General features: G+C 43.1%; 1 protein-coding gene across 2 annotated transcripts in view; it reads left to right on the top strand.

Annotated features, from left to right (window-relative positions):
- Positions 1-23,051, top strand: part of LOC126531808 (uncharacterized) — an 84,373-nt gene that overhangs the window by 25,605 nt on the left and 35,717 nt on the right. For both annotated transcript variants that reach the window (XM_050179540.3, XM_050179539.2), the window contains exon 3: positions 9,253-9,421. In XM_050179540.3, the coding sequence (XP_050035497.1) occupies positions 9,253-9,421 (169 nt within the window). The remainder of the gene's footprint in view (positions 1-9,252; positions 9,422-23,051) is intronic.

The raw sequence follows: 23,051 nt of genomic DNA, 5'->3' as shown, positions 1-23,051 counted from the left end.
CATGATTTCAGCAGGCGGGTTCCACTGCCAAGCGAGACGCTCTCTCCACTTGCCCCATCTAGCCTACACAAGCGAAATTCCTTCCCTGCATTCTCCCAGACCGGACCTCGAGGATCACGTGAGGCAAATGTCACAGGCCCCGCCTTCATTGTTTCTTCTCCTCACTTTTTTTTCTTTTTTTCGGCGCTACGTATTTTCGCTGACGTCGTCGCGCGCGAGCTGTTGTCTCGTTTGCGCAGCATACGATTCTGCGCGCTCTGCACAAGGAAACATGACTAGCGGTATAATTCAGTGCTACACGAATACTGAGGCAGAACAAGCGGATTGCAGAGGATGATCAGGCACTCGAGCACGGTAGAAAATGGCATAGTTTCGGTACCTTCGCATGTGACCGCACGACCATGGGAGCAAGCAGGCGAAGCGGAAGTGCATCTTTCTTTTTTCGGTGCGAAGTAAAACAAAAAACACGCAGACATTCCATTTGTGTGTTTTATTATTTCTCTAAACTTCAATTCGTCAATTCAAGCAACAGATCGCACAGATAACAGATGCTATCTTGAATAATTCTCGAAGTCACGTGTCACCAGGAGCGACATCACACTGCAGACACCACTACGTAGGCGGAGGGGCACGACTACGTCTCCGTCCGGCTTGGAGTGTTGCGGCCGTGAGGAGAAGGAAAAACTGCGTTGGGTTTAAAATTTCAGCTTTTTCCGCGGCGTGTAGCGATGTAATACTTTGCACACACGATCATAATCGCTCAATGTATGCTCTGCGCTTGTCAGCTCAACATGGCCAGACCTGGTGAGGGGCTCTTTAATAGAGAAATGGAGCTCGGTGGGCTATGTAATATGCAGGATGGATAACCGGTGGACCATTAGAGTTACAGAATGGGTGCCAAGAGAAGGCAAGCATAGTCGAGGACGGCAGAAAACTAGGTGGGGTGATGAAATTAGGAAATTCGCAGCCTCAAGCTGGAGTCAGTTGTTGCAGGACATAGGTAACTGGAGATTGCAGGGAGAGGCCTTCGTTCTGCTGTGGACAGAAATAGGCTGCTGCTGCTGCTGCTGATGCTTATATTCAAAGCCTGCGGGTGTGCAGTGAATGACAGCTTGTTGTTCTTTTAGCAGCCGCATTTATATGAATACGACAGTGGTGCACATTGCACCTCATTTCCCACACGCCGCATGCATGTAAAAAATGTTAATGTGCTAGGAAACAAATTAATGCAGTAATACCATTGCTCTGCATTGTGAATGGTAGCTGTGATGTTGAGAAAATGTTTATACAACTGCAGCACGTTCAAAGAAGACTAATTTCATTGAAATAATTAAAGCGAAGCATTCTTACCCCCGTATCCAGAAATGCATCTTAACTTGAAGCCCGTGCTTGACTTGATATAAATGTTGCTTGGTGCGAACGTGCCCAACACGCTCATTGCGTTTCCTTTGGTGCATTCATGACAGGCTTCAAGTTAAGATGCATTAAGAATACGGGGGTAGGTCTACCATCTCATGGTTTTGCTTGGGTTGGTCGTTTGGTCGGTTGATTGCCGGTCGGGCACTCATTCAGTATGTTATACCTCGTGCTTAAAAAAAAATTATGCATCCAGCAATTTCAATAAAGCCTCGGCCCGTCAGTGCAGCAGCCCAATGATGATACCATTAGGCCATAATACGTACTATACTTTTGTCTGTGCCGACACCAACTAGCTCTTTCAGATGGTCGCTGCATGTTGATTATGATTATGATTTTCATACTATGGCACATTCCCTCAACGGGGGATTGGCCAAGAAGCGTGTCCACACATTTGTTATGATCATGATTTTTATACTATCACACATAACCACATCCAAGGGCTGGCCAAGAAGTGTGTCCACGTGTTGAGTATGATGATGATTTCCGTACTACGGCACATACCAACAACAGGGGCTTGGCCAAAAGGAGGGTGGTATCTATTGTGCCACTATGTAGCTCTTTGAGGTGATTGCTGTGTTATAGTGGCTAGAGAAGTAGGTGTGCTGATCGACCTGAATGGAGCATAGTTTGCCTCTTCTTCGCTTCATGATGCAAAAGTGGTGCTGCTCTCAGTGCAACAGTCAGTGGCGCATGTTGTCTGGTACTTGTGGCAGATATTGCCAACAAATAAAGCATGCAGAATGAAATACTGTCACTTGTAGCTGTCAGTTTGTGCAATGAGGAGACGCAGGTCTCTGTTATTGCATGTTTGCAAGTTACTAGAATATGTTGAAGCATCTATGACTAAAAGGTGAGTAGCATGGTTAGGGGAAGCTCATGTTCGAAGGCAAATAAGGGGAGTCCACATCAAATAGTAGTGCTAATTCTGCTTCAGAGAAGATCAACAAGCACAGTTATTTCTTCGCTCTGAACCGTAAGTCACGGGTGCCTAAAGCAGCGTTGTTTTCAGAGCCAACAAATGCAGCAGCGGACATTGCTTGTGGGCGAAGGACACTTTTAGGAATAGTTCGTCAAGCACGATTTCACCCATGTTGTCAACTAAGCAAAGTTTACCAGAGATGCAATAATATGATGCTTCTGCTTATCTCTATAATATGATGATCAAGAAAATAATAGTGAACATTATTTGGGACTGTGATCACACGATGTGATTATGACAGCAAACGCATGAAGGAATCAGAGCAATAAGCTGAGGAGGAACACTGTGCAAATTAAGACGCCAACATTTTTGTGTTAGCGCTTGCAGAGTTTGTCATCACATACGTGTTGCATCATGCTTGGTCACTGGATCTGGAATTGGAAAGTTCCACAGCTGCTGCATTTTCTCTTTTAGTGAAATTAGTTTTTAACATTATGCTCAATAAAGTTCAAATGTAATATGTGAATTTCGGTGCAAGAAATGGACGGCTGTATCCCATAACTCTCCAGGAAAGGTATGTTCACTTGTTCTTGACATATATGAAATATTTCCAACTAAGGCGTCAACAGTTATAAGGATATGCTACTAAGCTTTAGGAAAGGCGAACCACAAGACCTAATTACACAGGAGCTGCAAATTCAGCACCAAGTGCAACATCCTTGCTCCAGATGGAGTTCTTACCCACCCTGATGGCTTGGTGGTTATCCTTGTGTTGCTGATGATGAGGTCGTGAATTCGTTTATCTGCCATAGTGACTGCGTTCTCATTGGGTCGTAATACGAAACTCTCATGTACTTAGGTTTAAGCTCACCTTAATGGCTCTCTGGTGGTGCAGAATGTAGTCCGGAATGCCCCACTTCGGCGCCTCCCATAGCTAGCTTGTGTGCTTCTGGACGTTGAACCTTATGTATTTGATTCTCAGCGCCAACAAGAGCAGCAGTGGACACTGCTTGGCTGCACCAAATCTGAAAAAAAAAACTACTCGTTCACAGCCTAAAACTCCAAAATAACTGCACTAGTTCAAAACCACCAAAGCTTTAGTGCAAAGTTCTTTTCATAGAAGCTAAAAAAATTTTTCTAGCACTTCATGTTTTCTGACAATAGCACAATTACCCATACAGCTTTACTTGCACTTTACAGAATGGTATTTAAAGCATACGTCATAGCTGAAATCAGCAGCAGGGATATCCTTGAACACGCATTTTGTCTTCCCTGTGTACACACTCTTTCTTGCGCAGGTGCACTGTTCTACTGACTGCAGCACTATTTTTTTCATGATGCGGAGAAGCGGTGAACTAAGCTCAGTCGGCACACCAACTCCTCTAGCCACCATAGCTGCGTGTTGATGATTATTATGCAACTATTACACATACCCACAATGAGGGATTCATTAAGAAGCTTGTCCATGTGTTGATGATCATGATGATAATTTTCATACAACGGCACATACCTGAGAAGTGGGCAGTACAATAGTCCATAAGGGCAGCACATATTGTGCCATCACCAAGGAGGTCTTTGAGATGATTGATAACTATAATTGATTATTTATTTATACAAGTACTCGCAGCGCCACAAGGGCATTATTATAGGGGGGACATTAGCAGCAAAAAGAAAAACAAAAAAAATTGAGAAAAAAACAGCAAGGTACAAATGCAACATAAAAAAAAGAAAAGAGAAGAAACAGCATAGCAACAGGCTGACAGGCGCATTCACATCATAGAAAGGAAAAGGATGGTTTATCACATGAGGCACAATAATACACACAATGATACAGGTTAGACAGTAAAAGTGACTGAAACACGGAGCATGTTTCACTTTGAACAATATTTTTAGGAAGCTTATTCCAGTGCGTTGAAGTAAGCAGTAAATATTATTTGCAGAAAACATCACTGCAAGAGCGTGTTTCAGGAACTTTAAACTCATGATGGCATTGCAAAGAAATAAAATGACGTGGAAAAATGTACAAGTTCTTGTTTATTCCTATGAGACCAGAGTAAATTCAGAAAAAAAGTTCTAATTTCATTGCTAAACGGTTTCGTAGTAGTGTGCCAGCCAAGGTTTTCTTTAATTAATGCAGCACTGCTGTGTAAGTTCAGGGAAAACGCGGGGAAGGCAGGAGATGGAAATTCAGGACGATGAGCAAAATGACAAGGTGATAGGAGCCAACGTTTCGACAAGTGGACTTTTCTTCAAGGTGACATATGCTTTCCTCCCCACAGTATATATTAGTGGGGTTCTTCTAAAGGGGAGAGGCCGTAAAGCAGGTGGGTGTGGCAACAAACGAAGGGTGTTAGCGGTGGGGGTGTCGAATTGAGAATAAATAAAAGATTGTTGTGCACAAGGCCAGTGACACGGCCGTCTGTCAATCACGCATCAACGGCCATGTGTCAGCCGGCGTGTCAAAGGCATGTGCAGCAGCCCTCTGTTACCTGTTTCGCTGGTGGTCGTGTGCTATCGTGTCTCTAAAAGAGATAATAGAAGGAGCGGCAGAAACCGGTGCTCGTAAAAAATAAATAAATAGATAAAAGAAAATACTGAAATGGAATAAAAAAATAAATAGAAAAAAAACACTAAGCAACCAAACTACGTGTTGTTGCCTATAGCTTCAAGTTTAGCCTAGCGAATAGATTCTAAAGCTCCCTTTTAAACGTTTATGCCTATTGCTTGCAATGTCTTGAACATAGGGATAAGGTATGATTCTGGTATTTTCTTTCTCGTTCAGAATGGAAATTTGACTGTAAGATGTAGAGTTTAAGTTCATCAAAGTTATGACCTGGTTGGTTGAAATGCTCGGCGATGGCTTTTGGAAGCTTTCTAGCTGTGTCTGCCCAATGTCCGTTTTATCGGACGTTCATTGATTGTCCCGTTTCACCGATATATTGTTTCTTAAAAAAGGAACATTCAAGTATAAATCATATCCGAACTTACAAGTGAAGCTAGATTTGACTTTGTGTGTATAACTATATGCGGTGCTTTCAATTTTAATGTAACTTTGAAGGTGCCTGCAGGTTTTGCACCTAGGGCGACAACATGCTTTTATTATGGTGGAATGATGTTGGCTGACTTTTGCGTGCACTAACATGTCTTTAAAGTTCCTGTTAAGGCGATAGGTAACCCTTGGTACATCCGGGAATGTTTTTCTCAGACGCTCGTTACTTGATAATATTGGGTGGTATTTTCATAGGATGTTTATGTTTGGGAGTGCATTAGAATATTTTGTTATAAAGGCTGGCAGTCTGTCAGATTCTGGTGTAGGCTGTTTCTTCGCTAATTCTGACAGTCTCTCCAATCTTGGCAACATCATAAGCTCTATCGAGAGCAACTTGTGGATAGTTTCTTGCTGCTAGCGTTGTTTTAAGGTCATTTAGGTGGTGGATATAATCGGGGTCTTCACTGCATTCTTCTTATTCGTTTTGCTTGTCCGACAAAAATCCCTTGCTTGCAGTGTCGCGGGTGATGACTGTTGTAGTCTAAATATTGCTGGCTATCTGTAGGCTTCTGGTAAAGTGTCATTCTCAGTTTTTCGTTTTCTTTGACTTGTATTTCTTCATTTCTTCTTATTTATCTTAAATGTACTGGCTGCTTCCTGGCTGATCGCCCGTTGTGTATGTGCCATGGTATGTAAATTCAAAGTATGTAAACCTCATTAGGTGTAATTTTCATGAACCCTCCGAAAACGGAAAACTGAGAATTTAGATCTTGCCACTACTCACGGCTAGAGCACTAATCGTGAGCACGTTAGCCAGGAGAAGCTGTTCGATTGCACGGCGGCGGCTCCTTGCCTTGTTGGCATCATACTGAAGCCTTTGAATTTCTCGACGATGCTTGGCTCGAAGAAGCACATACGCCAGAACAAACTGGAGCACATGGTCAAATTTTTCAGAATCGCTGCTTGAGAGCTTTGAAGCTGTGAGCGCTATTTTTCCAATTTCAATGCTTTGGCTATGCTATGGATTAGCCGTCGAGCTAGCTTTGGCTTCAAACAGTTTACGGCTGGGTGAAACAATGACGTTCCTGAAGTAAACTACATACAATACGCCGATTAATGTTTCTCATGCCATTTCTTAAACATCTCCCTAGATAACTGTTTTTTATTGTGTTATGATTGGCAAGCAAACTTAACCGTTTCACTGCAGCTATCGCCATCTCAACGCTAATGTCATGAAGTATGCGCGTGTAGCAGCGATCAAAATATAATGGCATTAAGAAACTTAAGGTCTTAAACTTTTAATGGCGTTAACCTCACCCGTTTGGCACAGGTATTAAACTCTACATCTTAGTCAAATTTCCATTCTGAATGAGAAAGAAAATACCAGAATCATGCCTTATCCTTAAGTTCAAGACATTGTGAGCAATAGACATAAACGTTTCAAAGGGAGCTTTAGAATCTATTCGCTATGCTAAACCTTAAGCTATAGGCAACAACACGTAGTTTGGTTGCTTACTGCTTTATTTATTTATTCCATTTAAGTATTTTCTTTTAATTTTCTTTTCTATTTTTCTTCTTTTCTTATTTTTTTCACGAGCACCAGTCTCTGTCGCTCCTTCTATTATCTCTGTTAGAGATGCGATAGCCCACTGCCACCAGTGAAACAGGTAATAGGGGCTGCTGTGCACGCCGTTGACACGCCGGCTGACAGATAGCCGTGTCACTGGCCTAGTGCATAGCACTCCTTTATTCTCCATTCGACACCCTCGCCGCTAACACCCTTCACTCGTTGCCACACCCATCCGCTTTACACCCTCTATATACTCACCTATATATATATATATATATATATATATAACCCCATCTATATATACTGTGGCGAGGAAAGCATATGTCTCCTTGAAGAAGACAAGTCTACTTTTCGAAACAATGGCTCCTGCTTTCACCTTCTTCTCGTTTTGCTGTGGAAGATGTAATTTCCAGAAACAAACCTGGCAGCGCAGTTTGGAATGTGTTCAAGTTATCTGTAAGAGGTTTGAGGGTCCCAAGCCACACAAGCGTACTCGAGTATCATGCGAACATTTGGGTTGTAAAGCTGCTTGCTCTTTTCACTTTTGGAGGCTTCATGAAAATTACATGTAAATGAGGTCTACGTACTTTGAATTTGCATACCATGGCACATACACAGAACTCGCAATCAGACAGAAAGCAGCCAGTACATTTAAAATAAATAAGAAGAAATGAAGAAATACAAGCCAAAATAAGATTTGTTACATTGCATAACATGGTTGCCTGAGAGCACATGCCTGCGCCAAGTTTCTTTATGCCAAAGATGGCAGAAACAAAATGGGCAACTTTATAGCGCTTCATTAACCACTTTACGAAAGCATCACATAGATTCCAGCAAGTGCGTTGGATCTGCATAATTTCTTTTGTTGCAAGAGTATATATTCGAAACCGGTAAAACAGGAGGACAGCAGCCAATGATAAATGGCCTGACAGGTCTAGTAAGGACACAGAAATGCTCCCATTGCATCTAATAATGTACTCCAAGAGATACTTGCGAGATAAGGTAAAGAAAGCATCACACCTCCCGCAAAGCATGCAGATGTACACTACTTTTCATACCTTTTTGCCTTTGTTTTTAATAAAGTTCAAAGAATGGAGTAATAAAGGAATTGCCAAACCCACCTCTATTTGTTGTTTTTGTTAATGTGGTTTCCTTATGTAATATTAATATCGGATGAGTCATTGCAGAGCTCAACTTGTCACATTTGTGAGCAGCTCTCTTTGCAGTTCCATGTTCCTGTGAGCAATTCCGCCTATTTGATAACAATTTGTGTCCAAAACGAGACCATAGCTTCTGTTAATCATTTGTAAAAGTTACCAGAAAAATCCCTAACTTTGGGCTAACAAACGAAACTCCAGATTTCTCTCTGGTTTACCTCTTTGAAAAAACATCCCATTTTTACCACCTGAATTTCAAAACAATTAAACCTGGGAATGAAGGACCGTATCTATACGTTGTATATGTCTATTCGTACCGCACCACCTGCCAATTGCCTAGCCTTGCACACAAGTAGTATTGCTTGTTCATGCTGGATATGTATCTACATAACTGATATAAATGTGTGTAATAAAGATTATTATTATAAGCAGTCTGCTCTTATTATGTCAGGCAACTCTGTCTTATGTCCTAAAGAAAATGTTTGGGCCAAGGTTGCATTTAATGATATATTGCAAGTGTAGCTTGTTGTTTTATGTGGCAAAATGATCTCAGTCCTCACCTTTGCATGTTGGCTGCGATGTCGAAGAACTTAAGAAAGCAAAAACCTTAAAGGGATACTAAAGAGAAAAATAAGTTGAGCCTCTTCAATAGAAAGAAATGCACTCTTTTCATGAGAAGGGTCTTGATAAGCCACTGAAGTTGCAAAAACACAAGATGTGTAGCAACACCACCTTGAAATTTATTTACTAGCTTGCTGTGACATCATTAATATTGGTGGCTTCTGCTCAGGCCTAGTTAATATTTTTATCAGCAAAAATTGACTACATTGTATTCTAAAATAGCCAAAGATGAAACTTAAGCAAGTTTCAAGACATATACTGAGCCACAACAGCCAAAATACGAAAAAAGACTGAAATACTTTGAAATACATGATGTCACACCAACATAACAGCACTGGTGTTTCAGTGAAAAATCTTTAAAATAGAACTTTGAGATTTCTTTTCTTTTCTAACACTGAATCTCTTACTGCAAAATTAATGAAAATAAAGTTTTGAAAGAATACTCTATCAGTCTAAACTGAACTAGTGTTTCCCTGTTAATGTTGTACTCCCTTTAGTCTTTCCTCGTTTCCTGGCCCTGAAATGCGTCTCTGTGATTCTCTTGTTAGAAGATTCAGCTCTGTGGTTGCCCTTGCAGCTTCACAGCATACCGTCAGCAGGCAGAGGCGGAGGCGTTGCGGGCTGCGGCAGCAGCAGCTGCAGTTCCCCAGATTCCTCCAGTGCCACAAGCATCAATGCGCAATGTGCGCCTGGCACAGCAGATGGCTAACCGGCCCAGCGTGCTTGCTGCCCTGCGCCTCCGGAAGGTACGTGCACCATTCCTTCAGATAATGACGATCGGCTCCCTCTTAGCAGGGCCTGCTAAATGGCATGTCTTCATGTGAATACATATTACTACTAATACTTAATACTAGGAAACACAACTTACAAGTGAATCAGCTGTACATATGTCCTGGCAGTCAGCATACACAGAATCACCAGGTACCATTGTCACAACAGTTTTCACATCTACACGAACATTGCTGGTAACTCGTCTGACAAAGCAGTTCAAAACAATCGCAAGCCATTGGCCATTTGGCAACACACTAAGCCAGCTGCACCAACTCCCGCAGTTGCCTGTGCGTTGTGCAGATGGCATGCTGTGTGTTGGTCAGAGGTTGTGTACTAGTATAGCCGAAATGAAATGCGAACACCACAGCATGTGAGTTGCAGTACTTAAACGAAACATGGTTCAGTACGTAAGTGCTAAGCTGTCTAACTGCAGATGAAATAAACGGCTGCTTATCCTGGGATAGGATTTTATAACAATCCATTTAATTCTAATGTGTTGACCCTTTGTAATTGACTGAAGAACCCATGCCACCATTATCACTGCGGTCAGGCACTCAGCGTGGCAGATCTGAATGGAAAATAATACCAATTATGACCTTTGCTCACACTGTCAACAATCACTCGACTTATAAAGATTTCACGAATGTGCTATTAGAGTGCTGCTAACCTCCGATTTCATGCTCTGCCAGTTACTGGACAACAGCGTAACTGCTTTCCTGTTGTTTAGAGGTGCCTTCTTGCTTACAGAGACAACCTTTGTACCTAATCAAACAATTGCAGTTCTTTGCCGGCACACTCCCAAAATACTTTATTTATTTGATTATAAGGCAGTCACCAATGCGAGGCGTGCCACTGGCCTTTGGTTGCCATCGAGTCCTGATTGTATCCCTGACTTCAAGAAAACAGCCGCATATCCAAATGTGAGTTCTGAAACCATTGCACATTTCCACATACCCCGGAGAACCTCATATCTATTAAATCCCCATAGTGCTCTGTTTCATTATGGCTGCATTTCTCTTCCCCTTTTCTCATTCCTCTTACCACCTAACCTAGAGCGTAGGTCCCAATACAGTCTTTGACTATGGGACCTGCTTTTGTATTTCATGTCTGTCAACACATGTAACCACATTGAAGCAATAAACTTCGAAACTCTGAAACTTTGCTGTTATTGTTTCAGAGCGAACGCTCTACTCCTCGAGGTACAACTCCCAAGGTCAATCTCTGCGTGCCGTGTGTTTGACCTTCAGCCGTCGGCACACAAGTGTGAAGGTTTGACGTCACGTTTCGTGATCTGCAGCGGAGAGGCGTCGCAGCTGCGCTCGCTCGAGCCTCGCTGCTGTGTACCACGTGACTAGGCGAGGGTTTAAATGGCTAAATAGAGTCCAACATAGCGTGAGCGCACATTACATCACGTTGGCGAGAACAATAGCGTTTATAGTCTGACGGGTGGTTCAACGCACTGGTGCTGCCAACATGCTCCGACGCGCCCATCATCGATTGACGCTCACCCACACGCCGATAACGTCAGAGTATAAATGCCGCTGGGAACTCGCTTGAGAAAGGGCTCATCGTCAACGTGCTGATCTCGCTGTGAGGGAGCGCGAAACTGAGGCGTTATGACAACGAAAAGCCGCGGATCCTGAACTTCACTTGCACCCCTTTCCACAGTAGTAGAAGCGTGGTAAATTTTTTCTGCTGCTTTCAACAGGGCTTCCTTATTTTTGGTCCTAGTTCATTCATCAGCCTAACGGGAACCTTGTCTAACCCTGTGGCTATGCGTTTAGGAATTTTCTCTTCGGCTTTCTTCCAGTTGAAATTTACCAGCACCAGGTCCCTTTTCATGTGGTTCTCTTTGATGTACTCTTTTTTCTCAAATACAATTTCGTCATTGCCATGAAAAGATTCGGCTGTTATTTTTCGGATGTAATTTAATGCTGCGTCCCCTTCCATTTTGTTTCTATCTCCATCTAGGATATGTTCTATTGTTCCAGCCTTCCTGCTTAATAAGTTTATGTGGTTTCAAAACATTCTAGATGCAGCCTTCTTTTTCTCACATATTTCTGACAACCAACGTTCACTTTCACCTTTCATCTTTGCTTAAACCAGTATTTGAACCACAGAATTTTTCTCCTGGTACATTTCCTATTTTCTGGCTACTTCGTCCTGTAGCAACGGCACTTTATTTGCCTGCCTGTGCTCTCGGGATGCTTTCTGTCATTCGGCGATCACTTCTCGTATCTCCCTGTACATTATATAGAAATACTGCCAAACAGTGTCTCTAGTGGCCACCCTTGCAGACATGCACATTTTTTATGGTAAAGCATCATTTTTGTGAATAACTAATCATAGAGGCCATCTTTCAGAAATGTCCTTAGAAAATAGGTTCTGCGGGCCTAGCCTGACATCTCGTGTAAAAGCAGTACCATTATGTACGACCAGAAGCTCGTTCCGAATTGCATGCAAAGTTTGGGCTATGGGAGTCTGAAAATGTTGAAATATTGGAGGCTGTTTTGGGCAGTAAAAAGTGATTTGCGATGAGACTATTGCATTAACTTACATATTCATGGGAATCTATCGACCTCAGTGACTCAGCGCTCAGCTGATTGCCGCAGCAGCTCTTGAAATGGTAAAAAAGTCTTTTCAGAATTGCAGTTTTCAGCACAAGATCATGTAATTCATCGTGCTAGATATATAAGCCAGGCTTTACCTGCAGTAGTGTATCAAAGCAATAGAAGAGCGCTCCGAATGACTGCTGATAAAAATGATTGATACCGCAAGTCTGAGATGGGAGGTCCTTAATTTTTTTTATCACTTCGTCACTGCTTAGTTTAGCAGTTTTCTGCCAAATAACGTATTATGAAATGTGGGTCATTTAGTTACAGTTCTTTTGTTTCTGTCTGCACCAAGCTTTTCGCACAAAAAATAGCTGGCTTGTTTCGTGAACTTCAAACGGGCTTCCAAACTTCTTTTGCCTTTTAGATAAAAATTACTTCAGACAATAAACATGTTTTTGAAAGTTTGTTTCTTTCTTAAAACCAAGATTTCACAAGATGTTGCTAAGAAGTATCTTTTGCCTCGGTAGCTATGTCACGGGAAAGGCATGTTTTTGTGACTCTTATGCTGCTTCAAATGTACCAAAAAAAAACAAAGTTTACCATCCAGTGTGCACAATTACAATACACGAAAGTAGAAAAGTGCCAGCAGCTGCAATTTTAGTATTTTTTTAAAGGAATATATAGTTGAAGTTATCTGATAAAGTTCATTTGCGTTATATCGAAGCAGGATTCTTGCCCAACTAGTGTGGGTGCAAATGAAGGTCGTCTGAATTATTGCACAAGTTTATGTCCACTTAGTACGGACTGGCACCTCAAAACCTAAAAATTCCCAGTTGTAGCAATTTGGGCCCGTTGTACCACATAGTAAAGGACTAGCCCATGTATGTGAGAAGAATGCAAGGATTCTCTATGGCTCACTGTCGTTCCTTGTATTCTTCTCATGTACTCGTGCTACTCAAAATCCTAAAAATTCTATTTTCAATGTGCCGTACACGTGCCTTATCATTTGAACCATTCTCATATAGCCTCGCGAAATTTCGGAAATACTAAAGGTTTTCATATCTTTGTACCATGGCGAATGCAAATGAGTATTGAAAATTCTGGGAAAAGACGCAGGAGCATGTTAATGTAGCCTGTCATGTAAAAAGAGAGAACTATTCCAACCACAGATCCCTTTTTTGAGTTACGCTCGCAAAGTTGTGCAAGAAGACCCTGTCTTCGGCTACAATCACCACAGTTGCTACAGCGTTCTGCTGTTCAGTTCTCGACTCGCTCTGTTGAGTCAGGTCACAGCACCCTGATATAATTACTGGGGCAATTCTTCGTTAATTCTGTAAGAAATATTCTTCAACCCTTACTTTAACACGTTTGAACAATTGAAGAAACATGAAAAAAGGACGTCAGGGTTTGCTAGAAGTATTTTATTAGAATTGCTTACGTACCATATTGGTACAGTGAAAGCTCATTAATTCGAACTTCAATAATTCTAATTTATGGATAATTTGAACTCTACGATTTGGTACGGCCAAGCTCCACAGAAGTCTATGTATAAGAAAGCCCGTTAATTCGAACGCGAGAAGGTTCCGCCACGGGTAATTTGAACTACGCTCGCCTGGCACACGGCCAGAGAAACACGCCTTGCCTACACACAAGGCTGCGTCGCCTCTGGAACGGAGAGAACGGCGAGAGAAGGCAATATCGGAAAAAATCTTGGCGCGGCGTCAGCTAGAAGGCAGCGGCGGCTGTCACCTCTTCGTTCTTTGTAACCTCCAAGACTTCTTGCCTGTTGCGAATCTCGGAGGCTTTGCAAATCTTGTGCAGCTGCTAATGTTGCACGGCAGAGGGCGCGGCAAGCACCAAAACACAGCGAATCAAGTGCATCGCAGCTGCGTTTGTAATCAAGAACCAACAAATCTGGGCCTTCGCCACCTTCACATGTTCAGCGTCTTTGTCTCGGCAGTCTTCATCGGTTGTGCACATCTGTTTTCAGCTTAGGAGGTATTGGCCATCGCGATTTTTTGTGATGGTGTTAAGCCTCGGCTAACGTTCGTTTCGGTAGACATCGGTGGTGTGGCGCAGTCGGACCCAGAGCTTCAAGTTGGAAGATGGCGTGTGCCCGCGGCACACGCCATCACTTTCTGACATCCCCTACTGCTTCCAAATCGCAGTGTACTGTTGTTCTCCTTCACTTTCGTTAGTTCGAACGTTCGTTAATTTGAACTGATGCGGCTTCCCCTTGCAGTTTGAATTAACAAGCTTTTACTGTACTTTCGCTTTGTCATGATCATGCCAACGCTCACTGAGCACTATTTATCATTTTCTCCACTGTCTGTAAATAAAACTGAATGGTGTTACTCATCGTGCATGAGTAGCATAATGGCAGCTGCGCCTTTCACATGGTCCCACTAAGCCACACATTCCCTCTTCTGCCATAATGCTGCAAAACATGTCAATTACACCCTTGAATTTCGCCCTTTCAGTTTCCCGGAAAGCTTGGAGAGGTAAACGAGGCAAGCAGGCCAAGTTTTGAAGTAGTCCTGACATTTGAGTAAAATTTCACAGGCATTTTCATTAACCTTTATTTGTCAACAAGGTGAAAATAAGTGATATTCGAAATTATAATGTGAGAAAGACTGAGGAAGCTGAAAAAATGGTCGCCGCCTGAATTCAGTGAGAAAGAAACTTGGCATAGGACAAACCAAGATGTATGCACTGAAAGATAAGCAGGGTAATATCATCAGCAATCTCAAAGGTATAATAAATGCAGTGGAAGAATTCTATACTGACCTGTACAGTACCCAGAGGACTCAGGAGAACTCCATTCGGAACGATAATGAACAGCATACAGGAACTCCTCCTATAACTAGAGATGAGATCAGAAGGGCCTTGCAAGACATGAAATGGGAAAAAGCGGCAGTAGAAGATGGAATAACAGTCGATTTAATCAAAGATGGAGGAGACATAATGCTTGAAAAACTGGCGGCTCTCTACACGAAATGTCTATCAACTGCAAGGGTCCCAGAAAACTGGAAGAATGCAAACATTATACTAATCCACAAAAAGGGAGACATTAAAGAATTGAAAAGTTATAGGCCTATTAGCTTAATCCCAGTATTATATGAAATATCTACCAAAATAATCTCCAATAGGATAAAGGCAACACTGGACTTTAGTCAACCAAGGGAACAGGCGGGCTTCAGGAAGGGATTCTCTACAATGGATCACATCCATGTCATTAATCAGGTTATCGAGAAATCTGCAGAGTACAATAAGCCTCTCTATATGGCTTTCATAGATTACGAAAAAGCATTTGATTCAGTTGAGATACCAGCAGTCATAGAGGCATTCCATAATCAAATAGTACAGATCGCTTACGTAAATACCATGGAAAATATCTACAGATTCCACAGCCACCTTAATTCTACACAAGAAAAGTAGGAAGATACCTATGAAGAAAGGGGTCAGACAAGGAGACACAATTTCTCTAATGCTATTCACTGCGTGTTTGGAAGAAGTATTCAAGCTATTAAACTGGGAAGGTTTAGGAGTAAGGATCGACGGCGAATACCTCGGCAACCTTCAGTTTGCCGATGACATTGTTCTATTCAGCAACACTGTGGACGAGTTACAACAAATGATTGAGGACCTTAACAGGGAGAGTGTAAGAGTGGGGCTGAAGATTAATATACAGAAGACAAAGATAATGATAAATAACCGGCCAAGGGAACAAGAGTTCAAGATCGCAAGTCAGCCTTTAGAGTCTGTGAAGGAGTATGTATACCTAGTTCAATCAATCACAGGGAACCCTGACCATGAGAAGGAAATTCACAGAAGAATAAAAATGGGTTGGATCGCATACGGCAGACATCGTGAGCTCCTGACTGGGAGCTTACCATTACCATTGAAAAGGAAAGTATACAATCAGTGCATTTTACTAGTGCTAACATATGGGGCAGAGACTTGGAGAATGACAAAGATACTCGAGAAGGAATTAAGGACTGTGCAAAGAGCGATGGAACAAAGAATGCTAGGCATAACTTTAAGTGACAGAAAGAGAGCTGTTTGGATCAGAGAGCAAACGGGTATAGACAACATTCTAATTGACATGAAGAGGGAAAAATGGCGCTGGGCAGGTCATGTAATGCGCAGACTAGATAACCATTGAACCATTAGGGTGACAGAATGGGTACCAAGAGAAGGGAAGCACAGTAGAGGGCGACAGAAGGCTAGGTGGTGCGACGAAATTAGGAAATTTGTGGGTGCTAGTTGGAATCGGCTGGCGCAGGACAGAGGTAATTGGAGATCGCAGGGAGAGGCCTTTGTCCTGCAGTGCACATAAAATAGGCTGATGATGATGGTTATGATGCTGATATTTGTTTATATATGCATTATGCAATCGAACCCACTTATAACGGTACCGGTTTTAACAATATATCGGTTATTATAAAGCTGTTGCACCATCAATCTTCGAATGCTTTCTATGGTGAAATAACCTGTTTACTACAATGCCGCCATGCTGCATTATCAGTTAAAACTATGAAGTCTGGCTGCTGGGTGTCCGTGCCGAAAGGTAATGGAATGTGAAATCCTTGGAAAGAAAAACAAATTTGAGCTGCTGCCCCCTCGCCCGCCGCCCCAACGGCCACCGCACATTCATACAACACAACTTGTTTTCCATCCTTCTCCGCATTGCCAGCATCGCACAGCTCTCTCCTGTTGCCCTTCCACCCTTCTGAACACGAATGGGCTGTGCCCATAGCTCTGTGCTGCGCCACTCTCCAAAACATGAATGAACCACGCGAACTGTGCTGACAGCGCTGCTTCCAGATTGCTCGTTGGCCCCTCATTCTCATTGGGTTAAGTCGCTCTTGCTCGTCTTTGTTGGTTGCGTCGAAGTCGTTCCTGACCACGTGGTTTCTCTGCCTCGTATGACTTGCTGCCAGAACGAAGATGGCTGGTCCGCCCGCTGATTGTAGGTAATGCACGACGTTGCCAGTAAAAAGAAAGCTTACTGCTATAGATTTGGAAATGAAGTGCAGTATGTGTCGTGAAGAGCTACAAAGACAGTAAAAAGTGTGACTTGGTGACAATCGCCCATTGGCAGAGAGTATCGACAAACAAAATTGCTTGGTAGACAATAAGCACAAACACGTTCGATAAGGTGCCTTTAAAGAGGTGAAAGAGGCTGTCTACGAGTGGTTTCTCGGTGCCTGTGCCATGAACTCTCCCATCAACGGGCCAATTCTGGCCACAAAGGCGAAGCAGTTTGCCCTACTCATCAACAATCGGGAATTCCAGTCAGGTGGCATCTGGTTACAGCGCTTCAAAGAGGACAGCATTGTTTACAAAGCCAACACTGGCGAAAGAGCTTTTCTTGACGTGGAGGCAAAGCAGAAATGGGTGGAAGAAATGCTGCCCCGCATCCTCAACAACTATGTTGGCACGTACGTATATATAATGGCAGCGAAACAGGACTGTTCTTACAGATATTGCCATCCAAGATGCATGCACTCAAAGGAGACACATGCAAGGGCGGCAAAAACAGCAAGCTGCACCTCATCATGTTTTTGTGTGCCAACATGGACAGGAGTGACCAGTACCTGGCATTTGTAATTGGGAAGTTAAAAAATCCCCGCTGCTTCTGCCAGGATACCAGTACGCTACCATCACAACCGCAATACATGGATAACACAAAAGCTTTTTCATGAGTGGCTCTTGGAGTTCAATCAACGTATTGAGCGATCTAAGAGGAAGTTGATGCTTATCCTAGATAATTGTAGTGCCCACCACTCCATGCCTAAACTCTCAAGCGTGGAAGTTGTTTTCCTGCCGGTGAATACGACGGCAGGCTTGCGTGCAGGATGCTGGCGTGATCACCAATTTTGAGGTCGTGTATCATCGCCCCATCCTGAACAAGTTACCCTTGTTGGTGGACATGGCCACACGGACATGCAGGGGGCAACCAGACTTGAAGATCAATCTATTGATCACCATGCAGTTTATCTTTGGTGCGTGGTCCAAAGTAAGCACTTGTACAGTGCGGAGCTATTTTAGGAAAGCGTGCTTTGTCCGAGACAGCCGTGACTTATATGAAGCCTGCGAAGCTCCCACTGACGAAGTGATGCCCCAGTTGCTGAGGAAGCTTCAGGACCTAGAAGAGCTTCTACTTGCGGACGACGCATTAGAAACATCAGAACTTCTAACCCATGAGGCGATTGTCGCGAACATGTTTGCATTGTATAGTGACAGCAACAGTAACGGTGACGACAGCAGTGGCGACACGATAGGGCAGGTTCCCTCAACGTTGTCATTGCAGGAGGCCCTGCAGATGATTCAGTATCTCTAGGGCTTCTTTATTGCGAGGGACCTTCCGCTGCACTATGTAGAGCACCTCTATGCCTTGGAGAAGGATGTCTGCAAGCTTCGCATAAAGCAAGCAAGGCTAAATGACAGGGGTTTTCTCATGCAAGCCAGTGAGAAGTTCGTGGCGACATGCTTGTGGCAATCTCACGCTTGCGTTTCTTCTGAATTTCTCAAATTGAATGGCTGCTGCAGCAACCTTCTTGTATTTTTGAAAAGGCCCCTTTTGGGGCCTCCAAAGCAATGATGCAGCGGAGCTTGCATGTCACTTGCCGCCCGTGACCCCTCTTTGCAGTTATAGCAGCGCCATTCTTGAGCGCCGACAGCCGCTGCATGGTACACGCGATTGGAGTGCGCAGGAAGCAGAGTTAAACCGTTAAACGAGTCAACACAATCAGCAGCCAGATGAAGGTAGGTGCGGAAGAGAAGCACTGGCCTCCCCGCCATTATAGTTTTCTCACAACAGTTCTACCATCCCCTGATTTTGCTTTTTTTCATGCAACCCCTTTATAACAATTACAGGTTGTGACAATGGAATTTTCATGGCACTTGAATGTTGTTATAAGTGGGTTCAACTGTACCTTATTTATACTAATAATGATGTATTACGCAAAAATTGAGTTGTTGTGATTAATACATCATGTTTGCAATTGTTGTCCCGAAAATTTGCCAGGTTTAGGTGGTGCATGACATTGGCTGGAAGGCCACTCAATAAAAAAACTTATGTGTGGAATAAAAAATATACAGGTCCTCTATGATGCAGTTGCCAAAAAAGTTTATGTGGCTGAGGTCCTGCAAATAAGTTTAATTTCAATGCAGCTATGCCCGCAGCCAGTAAAACTATGCAAAACTTGTTTGCTCTAGACCAGGACATGCGGTAAATCTGAATACCACGCTGCATGCCTAGGGTGCTCAAATATAAACATTTTCTCAGATTTCACTGTGCCTAAGCTTTTGACGCTGTCTATGGGTTCTGAAGGTGGTAGACCGATTTTTGGTTGATACATAATGTCAAGTACTGAGCTCTTGATGATGGAATATTCTAGCGTAGAATGGTATAACTTATGCAAGATCAGGTATCTTCACAACACAAATCTAGTGATAGAAGCTCGGCGTACTTTTTGTGCAGTAACACTGGTGATGAATGAATAGTCATAGTAAATTAAACCTATTTTGCCACTCTGAACAGACTCGAGTGTACTGCATCGGCTCTATTTTGCCAAAGATTATAATTCCATGCTGCATATTCATATTCCAATTTTGGCATCTCTTATGCCTATAGATTTTTTTAGCAATCAAACGAGGTAGGTGGTTGTTTCTTGGGATGTAGCTGAGGCCACGATCACTGTGATTAGTAATGCTGTCTATGTGAGTAGGGCGACAGGGATTCCATTTTAAGAGGTACTTCAATGTACATGTGTGAAATCACGATGGAAATTACAGAGCTCCCTATTGTATATATTAAAGTGATCTGCGTTTGTTTCCGAAAGAAGTTATAAGTTTAATAATATTATTGCTTATTAGCCCACTGTTAAGCTATTGGGAAAAAAGCTGTGCGTGAAGTTCTCTTGCGTGTTAAATTGGACGGTTTTCATCTCTTCCAAGGAAAGTGACTGTATAAATCCATCATTTTCAGACAAAGTTCATTTCACATGGGTACCACCTCTGGACTCATGACTTTTATATTTTTAAGTTTGCCCCGACGGCGTAAATGTCACGGAACAAAAATAAATACCATTTCTAAAGAAAGAACGATCAGAGCTTCGTGGCAAGAGCCATCTGTGATAAATAGCGACAGCTCATCATTGAAAGGTGACTTGTCACTCCCCAGTTTTTTCTTTGGGACACGGCTAACCCCGCAGTAGGGTAACCCTGACCTTGACATGACACTTGCAGCCTTTCACTGGCCAGCCTAGCATGTTATTTGTGTATATTTCTGGCACAGAGCATTGCAAAGCTAAAAGAGCGAAAGTTTTCGTAATCACTTCAGTGGCTGCATGGAAAGCACAGATTGTCAATCAGTCTTCAGCACGCACACTCTGAACCGAGAAACATATTTACGATAAAGGGGCTCCTATATTACTCATGGCAGGAAATTGATCCCCAAGTTACACCTGGTTATCCTGATGTGTAGATGAGCCACACTGTGCGACCTGTATTGCGTATTATGACATATATTATAGTTTATCCAGTGTAAAAAAAGTTAACTAAATTCTGGGGTTTTATGTGCCAAAACCACAATATAGTTATGAGGCGTGCTGTAGTGAGGGACTCCGATTAATTTTGACTGCCTAGGGCTCTTCAGGGTGCACTCAATGCACGATACACGGGCGTTTTTGCATTTTGGCCTCATTGAAATGCTGTCACTGCGACCAGGATTTGATCCCACACCCTCATGCTGGGATCAAATGCGTGTATACATAAAGTTTGGAAATCGAGGTCAGAGTCAAATCAGCTGTCGTATCACAAGCAACCTGAAATTTAACTTCATCATACTCGTAAGGCAAACTCAATGCTTGCAATTCATTTCAATTACCTGCTTATTGGTGAAAATACACTGTTTAGAATATAACACATAGTTTAATTTTGCAAGCATTCATAACAATATTGCCCTCCAGCACGTGTTCTTTTTGGTCATGCAAATTTTTTTTTGCATCACATATCAGGTGTGCTCAAAAAGTATCAAACCTTTGGTCAGCAGAAATACATTTATTTAGGAGGTCCAAAACCCTGATCCCCTTCAATGTAGTCTCTTGGTAATGCTCGCACTTCTCCCAGCACTTCTGCCATTGTTGGAAACACCTCTAGAATGCGTCTTTTTGAATGGTGATCAGCCGGGCCATTGCATTCACATGATGTCTTCTCTTTCCTCAAATCAGGTTCCTTTCAGTGGAATTTTCAGATTGGGAAATAGCCGAAAGTCGCACGGAGCTGTGTCAGGAGTGTAGGGAGCCTGACAAACCACAGGAATGTTGTGTTTGGTGAAGAAAGTCTGAATCAGATGTACAGAATGGGCGGGTACATTATCATGGTGGAGCTGCCAAGTTTTTTATTGCCCACAGACTCAGTTATTTGCACCGCACAGCATCACAAAGGCAACGAAGCACCTCCAGTTAGTATTCCTTTGTGATGGTTTGGCCTTGTGGTGCGTCAGCATGATCTTGACATTGCTACGGTCCTGCCGTACTTCTTTTAGCCTCGAGGATGTCAGACGTTTGCACTGTGACAACTGCATAAACCCACGGACCCATAAACCCATGACCCATCGCCTTATCAACTCATCACGGTGTTAAGATAGTTGGGGTTACTGTTTGCGTTGTTCAGCAGGTCCTGTGCGACTTCCAGACGGAGTCGCTTCTGCTCCATTATTAGCAGTCTCGGTAAGAATTTTGTGGACACTCTTCTGATGCCGAAATCTTTGGTCAAAATTGAATCTACTGATCCAATGCTTGCCCCCCATCTTGTTTGCAAGTTCTCAGACTGTAATGCGACGGTCCTTTATGACCAAAGTCCGCACTCGCTCAATGGCATTCTCATTTCAGCTTGTTGAGGGTCTGCCTGAACACAGTTCACTGTCCACCGATATGCGGTCATTTTTGGAACAGTTGTACCACTCTTTTATCTGTGAGGTGCTCAAGGCACCAAGGCCCCTTAAAGGGTCCCTGAAATGGTTCCGACAAATTTTATAGACGCATAAGGTACAGCTACAGTAAAAAAAATGTATCACAATTTTTGCAAAGCACCACATATTAAGAGAGCTATGGACGATTATAAGTTACCCTCCTCCATAGCCATGCATTTTCTCAACTCGTTCGCCGGGTGATCAGGGTTAAGCTCTGCCTTCACTAGCTCTGCATCATGATGGAATGTCGTGTTGTCTACTTCCGATTGTCTTGGAGCCCGTGCACGAAGCCTCTCCAACCTCTCCACTAGCTGCCTGGCAATTGATCTCAAACGTGAGCTATCGAAGCAGCGTGCATTGCGAGCATGTCCAGTATTCTGGTAACCACAGGTGAGCTGGATGTTTTGACAGATCGGTGGAGGTGTAAACTTAAGCCCCTTCATACTACTACAAGTATCGCTGTGATGAAGGAGCTTTAGTGTAGACCTAAGTGAGTGGCCTGATCGGTCTGTATGATCCAGCCACCTGGTGGTGCAGAGCTTAACACTTCTCTGTCCGTGGGAAAATAGGCAGTTTTTGGGTAGTCTAGTAAATGATGTTTTTACTGCTATAGCAAATGCTTGATACAGTCGAACCCACTTATAACGATACCGGTTTTAACAATATATCAGTCATAACAATCAGAAGCTGCTGCACCGTCAACTTTTGTATGTTTTCTATGGTGAAATAACCTGCTTACTACAATGCCCCGATGCCGCATTATCGGTTATAATGATGAAGTTTGGCTGCTGGGCTGCTGGGTGTCCTAGCCAAAAGGTAGTGTCCGAGCTGAAAGATAGCCGCGCGCAGCTTGGCTGTGCCCACAGCTCTACCAGCTCTACGCCGCCCCACCCTTCGAAACACGAATGGACTGCGCCAACTGTGCTGCTCGCAGGTTGCTCGCATGTTGCTCGCTGGCTCCCCCATTCAGTGTAGTTCTGCTAACAACTTAATCGCTCGCGCTGGTATTTGTTTTTGCATTGAAATCGTTCCTGGCCACACAGTTTCTCGCCGCCGAAACGGAAGATG

This window comes from Dermacentor andersoni, chromosome 5 (assembly GCF_023375885.2).
Source record: "Dermacentor andersoni chromosome 5, qqDerAnde1_hic_scaffold, whole genome shotgun sequence".
NCBI classification, from domain to species: Eukaryota; Metazoa; Arthropoda; class Arachnida; order Ixodida; family Ixodidae; genus Dermacentor; species Dermacentor andersoni.
Note: the sequence above shows the minus strand (reverse complement) of the source record. Positions and strands in the feature narration are given on the sequence as shown.